Genomic DNA, 20314 nt, shown 5'->3' on the forward strand with positions numbered 1-20314 from the left:
CTTAGGAAATGTGGGAGAATTAATTTGAAAAAACCCAGGTTTTTTTATATAATATATACATATATTATTTCTAAGGGTGGGCAGAGCACTTTTTTTTTGTAGGGCAGGAAAAGACGAAAAAGGGGGATGAAAAAAGAAACTGTTCTTTAGAGGAAGGGGAGAGTTTATGAGAAAAGGGGTCTGGGGAGAGGGTTGACGGGGTGTGAGCTGTTTCAACCTTGTGGGTTGTCGTCTGAACTCATGGAGGAAGTGGATGCTATGTCGTGTCGGCTTGGTGTTTCTGCCTTTGAAGTGTTTGTGTTATTGCCTATTGGTCGGAGTTGTGACCTAATTTTTATGTTGTGGAGCTTCTAACACTCAGAGATTATGTAGGGTCAGTGGACGTTGATCGAGTTCTTGTCACATTTTATGGCTATCGTTTCCGACATTCTAAGCAATGTTTCGTTGTTTTGTCTGTCTATTACGATGCCATATCGATTTGCAGGGTATGTTTCTGTTCAAGGGCACGTAAATGTTCTGGAATAGGGATTACAGTCACGGAAGTGTTCGTGTAGTCTTGCCCATAAAGACCTGATGATAGAACCTGTGTAGGTGATATCACAGTCTTTTTGGCAGGGAAATTTGTAGACTACGTTGTGGTGTTCTAATATTTCTTTGTGTGTGTGAGATTTAGTGGGATTTAAAAGATTTCTCAATTTTTGGTTTGTGGTGAATACCAGTTTGTACTCAGTATGTTTGAAAATGCATTTGTAGGCTTTGTATGTGTTCTGGATGTATGGCAGTTTGAAAACCAACCAAAACAAACTTCCCAACACAAAAAGTTATCAAAATGCTATACATCCAGAACACATACAAAGCCTACAAATACATTTTCAAACATACTGACTACAAACTGGTATTCACCACAAACCAAAAATTGGCAAATCTTCTAAATCCCACACACACACACAAAGAAATATTAGAACACCACAACATAGTCTACAAATTTTTCTGCCAAAAAGACTGTGATATCACCTACACAGGTTTTACCATCAGGTCTTTATGGGCAAGACTACAAGAACACTTCCATGACTGTAGCATCCCTATTCCAGAACATTTACACACCCTTGAACAGAAACATACCCTGCAAATCGACAAGGCCATCATAATAGACAGACAAGACAATGAAACAATGCTTAGAATATCGTCACATTTTAAACAATGCTAGTCACATTTTATGGCTATAAATAGCCATAAAATGTGACGAGAACTCAATCAATGTCGACCGACCCTACATAATCTCCGAGTGTTGGAAGCTCCACAACATAAAAATTAGGTCACAACTCCGACCAATAGGCGATAACACAAACACTTCAAAGGCAGGAAACCAAGCTGACACGACATGAGTTCAGACGACGACCCACACGGTCGAAACAGCTCGCACCCGACAACCCTCTCCCTTGCCCCCTTTTCCCATAAACCCTTCCTCTAAAAAACAGTTTCTTTTTTCAACCCCCTTTTTCATCTCTTCCCACCCTACAAAAAAAAAGCGCTCTGCCCACTCTTAGAAATAATATATGTATATATTATATAAAAAAAAACCCTAGTTTTTCAAATTAATTCTCCTACATTGCCTAACCCCCCCCCCACTCCCATTTCAACACCATAACAGAAGTATGTACACTACAGAAAGAAGACAGGCAACAACATCCAAGAAAACGTATGTGCGAATTTTCTTCTATTATGCTATAGATATTTGTCTCTAAAATACACCTGCAATGCCCTAAAAATTCTTGAGTAAAAAGCCAATGACATTAAAAAAAGGGACACTCCTAAACAAAGCAGGCAAAATAGCCATAAAAACAACAATCTCTTCAATAGTACTTGCAACTGTTTTTGGGTCAGCAACTATACATGCATTATGTTATAGGATTGAAAGTGGTTAAGTATATCTGCCCTTCATTTTCCAGATTCTGTCCCAGACTGCTTTGGTATCAGCAATCTGGTTATATATGATGTAAATAAGATCTAAGGGCTCTCTTGGTCCTGATGGTGAATATATTGTATTAGGGTATGAACTTGTTTGAAAGCAATTAAGTTGTGTGTGGGGGGGGGGTAGAGTATCATTCAACATTTCACCATGGTTCAGGAAAAGGCAAAAAGCAAATCAATGATCTAAGTATTTCAATTGTTGAAGCTTATATCACATGCTCTGTAATGTAATCTACTGCTTCATTGATGAGAGGAGGAGATGGCTAAAGATGAGAATGTATTCTTCCCACTGGAACACAAGAAAGTAATGGCGGTTAAATCAATCCTGAAGAATGTTTGAATAGGCAAGTGGAAGGTGTTACTTCCTGTATTTCAGAGAGAATGTTGTTGGTGAGCATGCTCCCCATAGCCTTCCTCCTGATGTTAGCTTAATCAGTTTGTGTGCTACACTGCACAGTATATTGGTCATTTAAATCCAGTTGTCTTCCGTTATGAATGTGGGGAATGGTAACTGCAAGATGAGATTATCAAGGTCAATCACCAAGACATCAATGTTGACTGATATCAATATGCAGGATTTAGCGTGATGAAGCATATGTTTAATATATGCATTGCTGAGAGGGAATAGTTTGTGGTATGAGAACAAGAATGGAGAAAATATTTGTAAGCGAGTATATGAAATGCGAGTCATGTTGGGAGCAAAAGAATGAAGTGACTAATATTATGGATATAGGGCAGGATTGATAAAGTGTTGTGAAGAATGTGGTTGAAAGTAATAATGTGGATGATGAGATGCAAGTGCAGAAAGAAATTGCATGCTTATGCAAACTCCTTCACAGGACAAAACATGAGCTTGAGTGACTGGAGAAACGATTGGCATGTAGTACAGAAGGACAGATAATGAAAGAAAGAGTGAATGGTAAAGCATAAAGTGCAAAAAACGGGAAGAAAAGAGATAGTAATAACGTATGGGGATTCAATGATAAGAGGTATACTTAATGAGAATGTGATGAAAGCATGTTTTCCAGGTGCAAAGATAAAGAGGATGTTAGTGAAGATGTAAGTTTGCTGAAGAAAGAAGTAAATGAAATAATTGTTTTGGCAGACACAAATGATTTGAAAGGTGAGAAATATGCAATGAAAGAAGATATGAAAGAGTTGCTAGAAGAAGCAAATATAAAGAGTAAGAAAGTAAAGACCGTGAGTTTGCCTCGGTATGATAGGATGGAATTGAGAAGAACGACCACAACTGCCAATGAGAAGATTGTGCAGGAGGAATGGTGTGCAGTTGTGGAGTGAATTTGATGGATGTAAGGACCAGTATATGACTGATGGACTACACTTAAATGATTTCGGAGGCAGGTGCAAAACCAGGGAAACTAGAGATGTTAGAGGGGGGAGCAATCAAGTATGTGTCTAGCCACCCTCCTGGGATAGATAAGTATCAGTGCAGGAATTATTATGAAGAGCTAAATGCAGTTTTCCAGGTTTCAAATCAGAATGGGTGGGTAATAACATTATATAAGGGTAACTGTGGACACAAGAGAATGTTAAGTGCATGTATATGTAAGCCCAAAGCATCGGAAATAAGGGAGTTTTTAGCATTAGTTGGCTCAACTTGGCCAAAAATGGATAGGGGGGTGGCTGACAGATCAGATGGAGGTGTATGGAATCAAGGCAAATGAGTGTGACTAGTGGAGTGCCCCAGGGCTCTGAACTAGGACCGCTACTCTTTAATTTGTATTAATTAATGCTAGCAGAAGACTTGAAGGGGGGAGATGTTCAGTTGTTTGCTGATGATGCAAAACTAGAGAGAGTGATAGCTGATAAAGGTGGTGTAGATATCCCACAAGATGATTTAAAGAAATTGGCAGTGTGGGCAAAGGATAATGGCTGTCAATTCAATGTTGTAAAATGCAAGGTAATGCACTTCAGAATGAAAAGATTACACTTCGTATCGCACTGATAGTTTACAGGAAACTGATGGGCTAGGGATCTGGGGGGGGGGGGATAGAGATGGTGGATAAAGATTTGAAATTCAGATGACATACTGCAATAGTTGGCAAAATAGCTCAGATGATTACTTGGATGGTGAAGAGCACAGTGACTAGTAAAGATGAGGAGGTTATAATCCCTCTTTATAAGGCTATGATTTGGCACTACTGTGCAGAGCTTTTGTCACCCACGCTGTGCACTACTGTTTACAATGTGGATGACCAAACATTCTCACCACCTCCTAATCGTCTCTGATTAGGTGGTGGTGAGAAGATTTAGAGACGAGTGACCAAGCTGGTGACAGGTCTGTGGAATATTCCCTATGAGTATAGATTGAGGGGTGTGTGGATTGCAGAGTTTAGCTGACAGGCAGAAGACAGAGAATATGATAGAAACCTATAACTTACTAAAGGAATACTATAAGATTGACACAGAATAAATTTTTCAATACATGAGAAGTAAGGGGAAAAACAAGGGGTCACACTTGGGAGTTGTCTAAGAATGAGGTTAGTAAGGGTATGTGGAATAGGTTCTTTTCTTGGAGAGTGGTAAATGAGTGGAATGAACTGCCAGAGGTAGTTGTGAGTGCCTCAACAGCGAATAGGTTTAAGGAGATGTATGATAAGTATTGTGTTAACAGATAGAGTGGATCTCCCACAATGAGTCTTTTGACACCATGGAGTGCCCATATAAATAATAATAATAAAGGTCATCCTGGGCTATATGTGTGCAAAGGTAGTAAAGAGATACAGCAAACTGTGATAAGTGATCTTACTGAGAGGTGGATGGCATCTGCCTCTATACTGGTATTATGCTTAACTTGCTGGAATGGGATACAGTTGCCCAAAAGTATGGAGACATCATCCCCTATCCTGTCCTCATCATCCCCTATCCATACAAATGATGGTGGTAGTAGTAGTAGTATAATATAATGTAAGAGCCTCACAAGGTTTCAAATAAGTCTTCTGTAGTTAAAAAAACACTGGCTTATGTATCTGCAAGAGGAGGAACTGATGTCATCAATGTTTTGGTAGAATCCACAACAATTCCACTGTAGGAATATATTCATTATTTATGTTTGGTGGATCTATCAAGCTTCGAATATGATTTTGTGAATTTCTGCTTTTGCCTTTTTCTGGGGAATTGTGAATGGTCAGTGTCCATAACTTCTCAGAAAAATATCCAAGATGTTATTGAACAGCACTCCATCCCAGATATGAGAGATTCTGATAGTTTGGATTCCTCACTGAATACAGGGGTATACATTTTTTCTGCTGGTACATCTAGAGGCTTTTGCTTGCGAAGTGGCTTTTTTACCCCCTAGGATTTTGTTGATGTCTAGTAAGAATTCTCTTTGTATTACAACATTTCAGGATACCAAAATAAGAGAAAATTTTTTATTTAACTTCTGACCCTAATGTATCCATGAGGGAATGATTCAGTGATGAATCAAAAACTGAATGAATAAAACAAGATGGCTGGAATTATTAGCTGAAACAACTAAGGCTATGAGACCAGTTAACTGCACGTTATGTTATTTGCTCACATTTTATAACAATATTAAGGTTAAGATAGACAAGAGCAATAGATGCATCACAAATACATTTCAACTTTGCTAAAGCTTTTGACAAAATACAGTATGGAAGACTGTTACATAAGTTGGAGGATATGGGATTGGATTATTTACCTGGATAAAAGAATGGTTGACTGACAGATATCAAGAAGGGGTGTATGTGGAGGGTGGGGGGAGGATGCGAGTCTGCAAGGCTTAAGGTGAACAGTGGGAAGGATTTGACAGGAGACATTATTTGATGATGATACACAGATAAACAAAGTAATCAGAAATGCAACTGACATGCAATACTTGAAGAATGATTTGAACAGGCTGAAATGGTGGACATGTGGATAGTTCAATGTTAGTAAATGTAAAGTTAGGCACTCTCGTATGTTGAGATACCCAATGGTGTACTATATTGACAGGGATAATGATAGAATAAACTGACCAAGTTAGGGATCTTGGATTTTAGTACATAGAAAGTTGAAGTTCAGGGGCCATATAGCAGAGAATGCAAATACAACTCGAGGATAATCAAAATGATGGAACGAACATTAAGATGCAAGGATAATAAAGTCATTTTGCTTCTTTATGAAGCTTTGATAGGACCTCATCTAGATTACTGCGTGTAGATCTGGTCTCCTAGCTTCCAGGTAATGCAGATGCAGTGGAGAGGGTGAAAAGGAGAGTGTTAAAGATGATACTCGGACCGTGGAAGTCAGATGAGGACAGATTGAGAATTTGTGGACTGAAGACACTAGTAAACAAGAGAAGGAAGGAAGATATGATAGAGGCCTATCAACTTTTAAAAGGGTCATACAGGATACCAACAGTATCCTGCATGACCCATTTATAGTGGGTGCAGAGAGGACATCCATGAAGTTGAGAAAATGAAGTCAAGAAAGGAGTGAGAGCTATTTTTAGAAAGTATGACTGGAATGGCTTCCTTTGGAAGTGATGAGTGCATAGTGTGATTGAATTCAAGAGAAGGTATAACAGGTGGTATGAGTGTGGCCTCCCTCAATGAGGCCCTGACTCCCAGGAGGTCCTTGCAGTAGCTGAGTGATTCATTCTTGAGATCACAACCTACTGGTGACATGAGATTAATTTAAATTATAATTTTTAATTCTACCATCCTTGAGCAAGTTCATTATAATCACTTTTGCATAAAGCATAGAAACATGCAATTTAGTTTCGTTTCCCTAAAACTAAATAAGCTATTTTAAACTGATATTCAACCAAAATAGTTATAATGATAGAATAAATAAATGACATACCTGTAGTTTCATCTTGTATTGCTGAAAGAGTATGCAAAGAATTCATTGAAATTTGAATGAATAAGCAAAAAAACAAACCTGCAACATATCAATGTCAGCACTCTGTTAGTGTACTGTGGCGATTTATGACTCAAAATGAGGTTTATATGTGTATTACATATAACCTGAAAACACCTCTGCATTCAGTACTTACATAGTTATAAAAAATATTGATAAGCTGAGATGTCTCAGTTCCCACTGTCCTGCTATGCAATGGTGCATTGATTTCTTCAACATCATTATATAATGAGCAGTTGAAGAAAAATAGTTGAAAGTGTATCATTTTTAATCCCACATACAGGTGAATTGGCTTTGAGAGCACATGTAATTTACAGACAAAAAATATTAGTGGTGGTTGTGGGCAGTAGATGGCATTGTTTTAGATGATGATGGTGGTGGTAGCAGTTCTGTGGTTGGTGGATTACGTGGTGGAGATGGAGAGTTGTAGAGTGCTCTCCTTTGAGGGTTCCTTGGAGGTAATATAATAATAATAATTTTCTTGCACTGTTCACTTGGTTTGTCAAAAGGTTTGAAATGATCAGTGCAAGAAAATGATACAATGAGGAATGACAAATGCCAGATTTTGTGGGACTACATAAAATTAATGTTTATGGCTTAAAAAATAAACAACAAATTTCACAGTAATATTCTGCAAAAGTTTTAAGACTTTATTAATGAAAAATGCATGGTATTAATAAATTTGACTTTGCATAAGTCACAGAGTGAATATTTCACAACTACCATTCAGTCCCTTAATCAGTTCATGACAAATAACTAGAGATGGATCACTACATTCATTTGTTTTATAATTATAGCTATTTAAAAAATTATTAATTATATCCATTAACTTTTTAATACATGCTTGTAATTTTCCTTCTTTGTTGTTTGAGAAAGATCATTATTTGAAACACATGATAATCTTAGTACTAAAAATATTAAACTGTATAGATTGTGTTATAACAGGTGTGAAACTTGTTCACTTCACTTTTCACTATACCAGGAGGGGGATTCCAATATGTTTTTTTTCAATATGGTCAATTCCATAACTAAATAATTAATTCTGTTCATTGTGAATAATATTCTAGATATACCAAAATTATGTACATAGGTGAGACATTAAAACAAAATAATCATGGAAATTAATATACAGTTAGTGAATATTTTAAATTCTTAAAGTAATAATATCTTTAATTTATTATCTCTTCATAACAAAAATATTACTGAAAAATCCTTATGTAAACAGATACTCACAAACAGAAATCATGATACAATCAACTCTGACCACAGAAAAAAACTGACTCACTATAATCATCATCAATTTCCTGATATGCATCCCCAAGGGGAATTCAGGATACTATGAGTAATACATAATTAAGTTAACATTATTGCTATCTCCTATCTACAATTTTTCTCCTAATTAGTCTACCACTTGTCAGTACTTATTATATCACTTGCCAATGCTGATTATAATATAATCCTATTCTTATTATAATACTATAATATTCATTAATAACTATCAAAAATCATGACACAAACTCCTTAGCAATGGTGTTCAAAAAGAAATTCTTTATGGCAAATTTTCCACCATAACAAGCTATTCGCTTGATCTATACGATTTTGCTATAATAGTAGTAAACTATTACATTCAGTAAAGTCCATGATGTGGAATTCACCCAAAAAACATTTTCCTTTCCCTTTTTTTAACATAACTTTATAGTAACAGTTACATTTGATGACTAGTTTATTATCAGTAATGTGAAATTAATTATAATGCAATTAAAAACCTTATGGTTTTTAATTGCATTATGATTCTACTAGAGGAAAAACAAATGCTAGTCTCTGTCTCTCATGCCTTTTCCATTGTCCCTCTCCTCTTGCTGTATATGACCAATCTGTCTTTAGAGAACTATATACAGGAATACCTCGATTATTGCGGCTATTGTTGCCACGAAAAATACTGCGATAATTGGGATAAATAATGTGTGCAAAATAAATGGGTGATCATTGCCAAGGATTTTTCAAATCTATTAATTAAATTTTATATATATATGAAGTAAAAAAGAGATGTGTTAAACATGTTAAGTAAAAAATGAAGGTTCATTTAGAAAAACAAAATTATTCTTTAATCTTTATTTATATATAAGAAGTACATACAGTACATACAATTATTCTTACTTGGATAAAAATTGGTGTAGAGTTGTCTGGTGGAATTTTTTCTTTCTTTTTTCTTCGTATAAAAACTTGGTAGCAACAGATGGAATTTTTAATTTCCTGACGAACTTTCATTGATCGCTTGAGATTAGGATCACCGTTCAAGATTTTTTCTTTAAAAATTTCAGCAATTCTAAACATTTCGTCCATTTCTTCGAGGGTAAATTCTTTCGGTGCCATGTCAATTTGTTCGTCATTATCATCGATTTGAGCATCGTAAACACGTTCTCTCTCGAGGTTAATTAGGTCTTCATCATCCAGCTCCTTATCATGTGACTGAAGCAGGTTCTGAACATCACCTTTTTCAATTTCTTTTAGTCCTAGATGGTATCCAAGCTTAGTTATGTCATTGATAATACGGGTTACTTCATTTTCAAATCCTTTAAAATCATATGCACAATGAGGAATAATCTTTGACCACGCCGCTCTCAGGTTGCTAGACGTTATTTCACTCCATGCTTCCTTGACATTCTCAATGCAATTTTTGATACTGAATGCCTTCCAGAATTCTGTCAAAGTCATAGCTTAATATCCTTTAGTCTTTTCTTGATGATGGAAGTGGTATTAGGTGGTAAATAAATAACTTTTACATTTTTGCACAAATTATTCAGTGCTGTTGGATGACTAGTACATTATCTAATATCAACAAGATTTTAAAATCAAGATTTAATGACTTACAGTACCTTTCAGCTTTAGGACAAAAACAGTTTTTAAACCAATCCTCAAAAATAGTTTTTGCCATCCAAGCTTTTCTATTGAATCTCCAATGAACAGGGAGAAAATTTTTATCTAAACTTCTAAGCGGGCGAGGATTTTGTGAATGATAAATAAAGAGAAGCTTCATCTTGTAATCTCCAGAAGCATTGCCACATAGTAAAAGTGTTACACGCTCCTTCAAAACCTTGTAGCTAGGCTGCGATTTTTAATTTTTTGGTAAAATGTTTTAGTGGGCATTTTTTCCATAATAAGCCTGTTTCGTCAGCATTAAATATCTGATCATTGGTATAATTTCCTTCTTCAATGATCTGTTGCAATTCACCAGGAAAATTAGCTGCTTCTTTTTCATCGGCACTTGCAATTTCACCTTGCACACGAACACTATGAATGCTCGATTGCTTTTTGAACTGATCAAACCACCCTGAACTTGCAGAGAAAGTTTCTTCCACTACTGACACCGAATAATTTTCACTTTCTAATTGTTTTCTTTTTAAAGTTTCAATGCTTTTCTTTTTATAGTCATTTGACAAAGAGGAATTCTCTTCTGGTTATAATCTTCTATCCACAGTGACAATAGCATTTCAATCATATGGTGGCATCTGTTTCTCATAGTTTGGGACCCAGATGAGGTGGTCGATGCACTTTGTCCTAGTTGCTTATAGTTTGCAGCGTGGTCTAAACTATGGCGAACAGTTGATTCATTTAGACCGTACTCTCTTGCAATTTTGGCTTTGGTTATGCCTGCTTCATACTTATTTATCATATGCAACTTATCTTCTACATTGATTGATTCTGGCAGAGAGGCATGTGGTGAGGTTGTCTGTAAGGATAAAAAAATCAGAACTCCCTGGTGGACACAGGAAGTTAAAGAGGCAGTGAAGGAAAAGAAGAAAGCATATCAAAAGTTCCTGTCAAATAAGTCAGCTTGTGCTCTTAGAGAATATAGAGACAAATGCAAGAATGCTAAACACAGTAAAACTAGCTAAACAAAAGTCATGGGAGGACTTTGGCAAGAATATAGAAAATAAATATCAAGAAGGTGGCAAAATATTCTGGAGGTTGTTGAATAACCTTAGGAATGGAGGAAAGTGTGCTGTAAAAGGAGTTAGAGATGATAAAGGTGACATGAAAACGGGAGAAAAAGATATCCTTGAAGTATGGAGTAATTACTTTGAAAAACTTCTAAATGAAACAAGCAGTGATGACAGCACAGTGCTAAAAAACACTGACCAGGCATGCAGTCAGGAATACATATCCATACTTGAAGTAGAAAAAGCCATCAAAGGCTTGAAATGTGGAAAGGCAGCAGGAGTAGATGATATTCTACCAGAAATGCTGAAGTATGGTGGTATAAGAGTCTTACAGTGGCTCCACTGCATAATTCAGAAGGCCTGGACAGAGGGAGGAATTCCCGATGATTGGATTAGAGCTCTCATAGTACCCATATATAAAAAGGGAAATAAAACTGCATGTGAGAATTACAGAGGTATTTCCCTACTGAGTGTTCCTGGCAAGATCTATGCAAGTATACTTGAGAAACGGTTGAGAAGAATTGTGGAAGCAAAGCTTGGTGAAGAACAAGCTGGATTCAGGCCAAACAGAGGCTGTCAGGATCAGATCTTCACTTTACGACAAATAGTCGAGAAAGCATGGGAATATAACAAAGATCTGTATTTAAGTTTTGTCGATTTGGAAAAGGCATATGACAAGGTGCCAAGAGAGAAGCTATTCAATACACTGCAGTTATATGGTGTCAATGGGGCATTATATCAAGCAATACTTAGTCTTTATTTGAGTTGTAAGTCAGCAGTTAGAATTGAAGGAAGTACAGGAAGATGGTTTAATGTTAAATCTGGTGTGAGACAAGGATGTACATTATCCCCTCTGTTATTCATTATCTATATGGATCACATTATGAAGGAAAGTGGTATTAAACATGATATCAAAATTGGAGATGTTAATGTCAGCTCTTTGCTTTATGCGGATGATGTTATACTTCTAAATAAATCCGCTACAAGTCTGCAAGATTCTCTGACTAAATTGAATAGCTGTTGTAATAGATATGGTATGAAGGTCAGCAATAAAAAGACAAAGACAATGAAAATAGGCAGAATCATTGAAAATGTCAACTGTGTTGTGAATGGAGAACCTGTGGAACAAGTAAAACATTACAGCTATTTAGGCACGATTTTTACTGAAGATGGTAAATTAAATATAGAAATAAACAGCAAAGCTGGTATGGTGGGAAGTCAATTGAATAAATTCATATGGAATCTTCTTCTTCTTCTACGCGTTATTCCCGCTTCCTATGCAGGGTCCGCGTGTTAATTTTTTTAGATGCGACTTCTTGTTAGTACTACGCCCAACCGACCCGTCGCCTGGTCTGCCGCTGGGGGGGGGGAGAGGATATATTTTTGACTGTAGAGGTGTATGTTCACGGGACTGGTTTGCTTGTTTGTGGGATGAAAAACGCCAGATAAACTGGCGGAAAAAACCCTACTGACCGCGCCCAAGACCGGCTAACTTGGCTATGCCTGAGGAAGATCCTCAAATTTCTCACGTCTACAAATAAATTCATATGGAATAAGAGAGAAATTAGTCGGAACACTAAATTAGCTGTATACAAGACAGTGTTCAAACCAGTTTTAACTTATGGATCTGAGAGCTGGGTCAGAAGTAAAACACTTGACCAAAGACTAGAAACCACAGATATGAGAGTCCTGAGGAATATTATAGGCATGAACAGATGGCATCAATGGCAATATCATATTAAAAACGATTATATTAGGGAAGAACTTGACATTGTCAGCATCCAAGAATGCATTAGCAGAGCTAATCTCAGGTGGTATGGTCACTTAAACAGAATGGGCGAGGAAAGATTAGCAAAACAAGTGTTCTCTGCCAGGTTGGCAGCAAAACGACCCAAAGGAAGCCCAAGATAGAGGTGGATTGATATGGTACAAAGTGCCTTAGACGATAGAAATATAAGATCTGATAATGTTGGAGTCTTGACAAGTAACAGATGATTTGGAGGAAAATTGTAGATAGGAAATTAATAATGATGTAAATTTTTCATGTAGTACTATCATATCCTGTACACACCTTAAGGGTACATAGCAGGAATTTTATGATGATGATGATGAACTTATCTTCTAAGCTGATCACTCTACGTTTCTTCTTGATAGCTGTAGACTTGATATCATCCTTGTTTGTTTTACATTCATTGTAGGGGTAAATAAGAAGAGAAATAAATATCCACATGTTCATCAGGCAAAGGCGGACAGTTTCTGGTGAGCAGGCAGCGTCGGATAAAAATGAAGCGCTACAAGAGAGCGATACCTGGAGAGTGGCGACTCGAACTGGTTGTATATGTAGTGGGCTACATCTCGCAGCCACGATAATTCGAATTTGGAGTGCAATAATTGAAATTTTGGTATCAAATTACAAACCGTGATAAATCGACAATCGCGATAATCAAGGTATTCCTGTATTATGTAATTTATTCTAGTATGTTCAAGAAAAATCACAATAAACCTGACTCATTTCCAGAAACTGCATACTTACACAGATGAGTGAAGGTGGGAAATATCTTTATGAAAGTTGTTGAGTATTACATAAGCATCCTGCATTTCTTCCCGCTCCCCTTTTCTTTCAGCACTAAATCCTTGTAGGCTGCACAGCTCTTTCACAAAACAGACAAAAATGTATTTTATAATCTTTAAAACTCAATACCAATAACAGGAATCTGTAATAAAGGGAAGTTTAAAAATATTAAAAATTAAAAAGTACCTTCAAAAGAAGCTGCCGTTCCAGTATTTATTACATTTCAAATCTTCCTCAATGGTTTTTGGTTTGCACTTCGGTCAATAAAACTATGTTAGTTAGTGTATATAGTTTTTAATGTTATGCTCAATAGAGAATTACATCAAATTTCACCAAAACAACTTGAAATTGGTGTGACATATATATTGCTGAATGTGTTTGCCTGCCTGAAGCAGAAGGGACATGTACAAAGCCAAGTGAGCTCACACTAAGTGCATGATACGTTAAACAGCCATAATTTCACTTACTTGAAATTTTCATATGGAAATACTGTACATATGTGCAGAGTGTAGACATTTAGATTTTTATAATTAATATCAAAAATTTATATATATATATATATATTTAAATCACCATTTCATTTTCAGCAGCAACGAGAACATGTTTAATAACAGAATTTAAAACAAGAAAATTGAAATTAGTGTGAAATAATTTGTAAGATTTGGCATGTCTCTTTCTTTAATTTTTCCCACTAGTTCATTGTTTTTTTTGTTTTTTTTTTTGCCAGCATGTTGCATACTACTTTTCTTCCACTGCTTGCTAACTGTACTAGTCTTCCATGACAACAAGAACTACTTCATTTCACTCTCTCTCATTTATCAAAGCACACCACAGCTGAGTTTCTGAAGAAAGGCATCTACAAGAAACTCACTGATGGAATCTTTGATTTTCTTAACTAATTTTTGTTTAATGACATCATTAGTAACCGATACAAATTCTTTACATTTCATGTAATTTTGATTTTATTCTGGTAGTGGGTAGAAGTCAGTAAATGGTTTATTGAATTTAACTTTATAATGGGCTGTATTAAAAAGGCACTTCATGTGTTCAAACATGTTACAAACTTTTTTTTTTTTTGTGGAAAGCAGCTAGAGGATATTTCACCAGCTAATTTCTGGTGAAAGCTATGCCATAGCTTTTTTTGTGTGTGTGTGTGTGAAAGAGAATCAAAGTTTTTTGAAACATGAGGAATTAGATAAGTACCAGATCGACATAATAGGGGTGACTGAAACAAAAAAGACCAAAACTGGGGAGATCTTTCTGAGCAATAAATACAAAATGTTATATTCAGGCAATGACAATCAAGGAAAAGAAGGAGTAGCCATAGTATTCAACACAAAATACGAGGCTAATCTTCTTGAATGGCAGTCAGTCTCAAGTAGAGTAATGTGGGCAAATATGAGAATGGGGAACTGGACAATGAGACTTATTTGTGCCTATGGTCCCACAGAAGGTTCTACTAAGGTAGAAGTGGAGGAATTTTTTGAGGCTTTAGAAAAAGCAACTGACACAATGAAAAATGAAAAGTTGGTCCTTGTTGGGGATCTGAATAGCAGAGTAGGAAATGATTGTGAGACATACAAAAATATTTTGGGAAAATTTGGAGAAAAGAGCAAAGCTAATAATAATGGCAAAAACCTGTTGGATTTCTGCTCAGGATATGGACTGGTTATTACTAACACCATGTTCCAACATAAAAATGTGCACAAATTCACATGGAGAGAAGAGGCTAGGAATAAGAAAAGTCTCATTGACTATGTTATTGTTGATAGTGATGTTTTCTCCCTGGTGCAGGACACCAGAGTGTACAGAGGATTTGAAATTGGAAGTGATCACTATTTAGTCTTGAGCAGGATAAAATTGAATTTCATAGTGAAAAGAATAACATGTAAGAAAGTTTTAAAGCGAATAAAAGTTGAGCAGCTCTCAGATGTGAGCTGTAGACTAAAATACATAAAGATTATTGAAGAAAAAATGAAAGAGTTTGAGAACAGGAATCAAACCTTGGAGATTCAGTGGCAAACTCTGAAGAAAACATTGATTCCGCCAGAGAGGCATGTGGTGAGGTTGTCTGTAAGGATAAAAAATTCAGAACTCCCTGGTGGACACAGGAAGTTAAAGAGTCAGTGAAGGAAAAGAAGAAAGCATATCAAAAGTTCCTGTCAAATAAGTCAGCTTGTGCTCTTAGAGAATATAGAGACAAATGCAAGAATGCTAAACACTGTGTAAAACTAGCTATACAAAAGTCATGGGAGGACTTTGGCAAGAATATAGAAAATAAATATCAAGAAGGTGGCAAAATATTCTGGAGGTTATTGAAGAAGCTTAAGAATGGAGGAAAGAGTGCTATAAAAGGAATTAGAGATGATAAAGGTGACATGAAAACGGGAGAAAAAGATATCCTTGAAATATGGAGTAATTACTTTGAAAAACTGCTAAATGAAACAAGCAGTGATGACAGCACAGTGGTAAAAAACACTGACCAAGCATGCAGTCAGGAATACATATCCATACTTGAAGTAGAAAAAGCCATCAAAGGCTTGAAATGTGGAAAGGCAGCAGGAGTAGATGGTATTCAACCAGAAATGCTGAAGTATGGTGGTATAAGAGTCTTACAGTGGCTGCACTGCATAGTTCAGAAAGCCTGGACAGAGGGTTGAATTCCCCATGATTGGAGTAGAGCTCTCATAGTACCCATATATAAAAAGGGAAATAAAACTGCATATGAGAATTACAGAGGTATTTCCCTACTGAGTGTTCCTGGCAAGATCTATGCAAGTATACTTGAGAAACGGTTGAGAAGAATTGTGGAAGAAAAGCTCGGTGAAGAACAAGCTGGATTCAGGCCAAATAGAGGCTGTCAGGATGAGATCTTCATTTTACGACAAATAGTCGAGAAAGCATGGGAATATAACAAAGATCTGTATTTAAGTATTGTCGACCTGGAAAAGGCATATGACAAGGTGCCAAGAGAGAAGCTATTCAATACGCTGCAGTTATATGGTGTCAATGGGGCATTATATCAAGCAATACTTAGTCTTTATTTGAGTTGTAAATCAGCAGTTAGAATTGAAGGAAGTACAGGAAGATGGTTTAATGTTAAATCTGGTGTGAGACAAGGATGTACATTATTCCCTCTGTTATTCATTATCTATCTGGATCACATTATGAAGGAAAGTGGTATTAAACATGATATTGGAGATGTTAATGTCAGCTCTTTGCTTTATGCGGATGATGTTATACTTCTAAATAAATCCGCTACAAGTCTGCAAGATTCTCTGACTAAATTGAATAGCTATTGTAATAGATATGGTATGAAGGGCAGCAATAAAAAGACAAAGACAATGAAAATAGGCAGAATCATTGAAAATGTCAACTGTGTTGTGAATGGAGAACCTGTGGAACAAGTAAAACATTTCAGCTATTTAGGCACGATTTTTACTGAAGATGGTAAATTAAATATAGAAATAGACAACAGAATCAGCAAAGCTGGTATGGTAGAAATTCAATTGAATAAATTCATATGGAATAACAGAGAAATTAGTCAGAACACTAAATTAGCTGTATACAAGACAGTGTTCAAACCAGTTTTAACTTATGGATATGAGAGCTGGGTCAGAAGTAAAACACTTGACCAAAGACTAGAGACCACAGATATGAGAGTCCTGAGAAATATTATAGGCATGAACAGATGGTCAATGGCAGTATCATATTAAAAACGAGGATATTAGGAAAGAACTTGACATTGTCAGCATCCAGGAATGCGTTAGCAGAGCTAATCTCAGGTGGTATGGTTACTTAAACAGAATGGGCGAGGAAAGATTAGCAAAACAAGTGTTCTCTGCCAGGTTGGCAGCAAAACGACCCAGAAGAAGACCAAGATATAGGTGGATTGATACGGTACAAAGTGCTTTAGACGATAGAAATATAAGATCTGATAATGTTGGAGTGTTGACAAGTATCAGACTGATTTGGAGGAAAATTGTAGATAGGAAATTAATAATGATGTAATTTTTTTCATGTAGTACTATCATATCCTGTACACCCCTTGAGGGTACATGGCAAGAATTTGATGATGATGATGATGATGAAGTATCCACTTTAAAAAGTGCTTCAAAAACTTTGTAGTAATCTAGAATTTCTGTTAGCTGTACAGGATATTTTTAATAAATTACAGAATGCACCTTCATCTTCATAGCACATCACATTTTATTCCTGGAGCCATTTGTCTTGTAAAGGATGTCTTAATTGTTCATGACACAACAGAACACTTTTCTCCAGTATTTTTAGTAAATTCCGATCCTTTACCTTCAGTTTTGTACTTCACAAACTACAAGATTGCCTCTCTTTTCATTTAGTATCAATAATGAAAGTTGAATTTATATAAATTATCCAGACAAAATCTCAGTAGGAAAGACAAGTATGCCTATGAACAAATAAAATTAACATCACTTGCAAAATGGAACCAGACTAACTTTTCACAATTTAATGTCAATAATGTGATCCAGTCTCTGACTTGGCTTTGCAAGATAATTGTGTTTTTTAAATAACATTATTAAAAAGCCTTTTCATTATTTATGTTAATGTATATAATTACACTAAGTTAATTCAGTTATGAATTGTAGAAATAAGCCTATGTCAATACTACATTACAGCTGCATACCTACTTAAGAGGGTGATAGGAGAATTAAACTTGGAAGTGGAACAAATGAAAATAGTTCTTGCTAAATAAATTTTTTTGCTTAATGATATCTCCGATTAATATAAGAATGGGAATGACTTGTAAATTATACAAAATAAAATGTTTCAGAATACATCATAATCATCAAATTCCTGATATGATGTTCAACACCTTGTGGAATTTGTTCTTCCTAGGCATCTCTGCAAGCCATGACTGCACACAGAGGTTGACAATGTGTCATTAGGTGGGTGTTCCTAATGCTAAGCTAAGCTAACTCAGTGTATTATATCCATAAGAGAAAATCACAAAATCAAGTTAGATTTGAGAAGGCATAAGAAAGTCAAGTTATTAGCTTTCTAAGGCTGAATGAGATGTGACAAGGTTGATTCACAATTCTTACAAGGAAGCAGAATTGACTATCATTCCAGCAAAACTGCAGTAAAGTCAGAGATTTAGTCCCAACCTTGATGAATGGACTAGTACAAAAATGAGTTAATTTGAAGTTATGTGTTCAGCATCTCTCAAATGGTAGTAATTGTCAAAAATCATTTGGGTACTTTTGGGTAGTCGTCAAATGATTATTATTTGAGAAGTACTCAAATATCAATTTTGAGAAGCATGTTGCTAAAATCATGGTCAATTATGGTCATGAATCACCAGTTTTGTATAATTTATGCTTTAATTATACAATATAGTTGGGTGTTTTGATGTTCTCTATCAGAAAAATATGGCAACTTTTCATGAAGATCAAAATGCCATATTTATGCCAAACGAAAACTTCCATATTTAATTTGCAATCTTCACTAAAAATTGCCCCTAGATAACTAAAATATTTTTCTTGTTCTATAGGTCTTTCCACGTACTCCTTAGGAGACACTTCCTTGGGAACACAGGCACAAATAAGCTGTCACTGTCTAATTCCTCATTTTGAAAACTTCACACATAACTCTACTTGAAAGAGTTATGTGGGAAGTTTAATAATTTATTGACGCTTGCAAATAAATTATTAAAAAAAAATTTGTTTGAAATTCATTCAGATGCCTAAAAACTTAATTTCAAGTGTTTTAGTTATATAGAGGGTATAGAACCTGTTTAATTAGAGAGGAGGAAAGATATTTATATTAAATGGCTTGATCAAAAACAGGATTAGTTAATAACATGCTGCTTGCATATTCTACAATTACTTCCATAGCCAACTTTCATCTGTACAGGCATCAATAATTCTTCCAACCTCAACACTCCTTCACAGTTCAACTCCAAATCCAAAGAATAAATTTCTCCTAATCGTTTATCCTTTCTACTGCTGCCTCTTGAACAGTCTTCCATCTGATGTGTTTCCTAAGAAATGTAATTCACAGCTCTTCAAACTAAATGTGAACAAGTTCCTTCTTGTCCATCCATGGTACTATTGTTGCCCAATCTCTCGTATATGGAACTACCACAAAAAAACTTAGGAAAGGAAACAACATATGAAGACTAAAAAGTGCAACCTTTTCAAGTGATGTCTAGCTCCCAAAATCCTATGAAAATCAAAGGGATTAGTTTCGTAAACCAGAATATTTAGCATTATTCTTTAGCAAGGTATTCACACTTGACATGGATCATACTGTATTAAAAGCATAAACTTTCAAATTCAGAAATGAATGCAGCTAGCTACTTAATTGTTATCATATTTCTTAAAATGCTAATATAAATTTATTTTAGATGTTTACCTTCAACTGAGTTTTCCTGATTAAATTCCAAAGCATCATCTAGCAGCTTTCTTTTGATTCCTTTATTTCCACTTTCATTTTTTTTATGAGTTGGAGGAGGTAAATCAGAAAAAAAATCATGAGGAGACCTTTCATTCCATGTTGAATTAGGATGACTACTTTTTGGAGGGGATGTGCTTCTCCTCTGGGCTAAAATATTAATATAATAATAAAAATCACTACTAAGCACACAGGAACTGCTCATCAGTTAAAACCAAATCCCTTTACAAACACATGTTAACATCACAGCTAAAACTGAAATTAAACACTACTTTAAATATTACATATTATATAAACATATTACTTATTAATACATAATTGAAGTAATGTCTTGTAGACTAGCTGATTCATAGAAATTGTGTGAGATTAATTTAATCAGCGGAAGGCAAGGATTAGTCTGATAATTCAGTAGTGCATGGATTAACCAGATACAACTAATGCCAATATAGATAGTTATTTTTACAGGCACACATTCTCCTCAATGCATATATATCCATAGGAGAATTGAGCATCT

General features: G+C 35.6%; 1 protein-coding gene across 1 annotated transcript in view; it reads right to left on the reverse strand.

The window, feature by feature from the left end:
- The window catches only part of LOC150105397 (integrin-linked kinase-associated serine/threonine phosphatase 2C-like), a 177199-nt gene that overhangs the window by 144680 nt on the left and 12205 nt on the right, over window positions 1-20314 (reverse strand). The window contains exons 2-3 of the mRNA XM_090394128.1: window positions 19762-19950; window positions 13330-13447 (exon numbers count right to left, since the gene is read on the reverse strand). Of these exons, the coding sequence (XP_090250254.1) occupies window positions 13330-13447; window positions 19762-19950 (307 nt within the window). The remainder of the gene's footprint in view (window positions 1-13329; window positions 13448-19761; window positions 19951-20314) is intronic.

This window comes from Typopeltis vanoorti, chromosome 6, assembly GCF_054136105.1.
Source record: "Typopeltis vanoorti isolate ZY-2024b chromosome 6, IOZ_Tvanoo_1.0, whole genome shotgun sequence".
Classification (NCBI taxonomy): domain Eukaryota; kingdom Metazoa; phylum Arthropoda; class Arachnida; order Uropygi; family Thelyphonidae; genus Typopeltis; species Typopeltis vanoorti.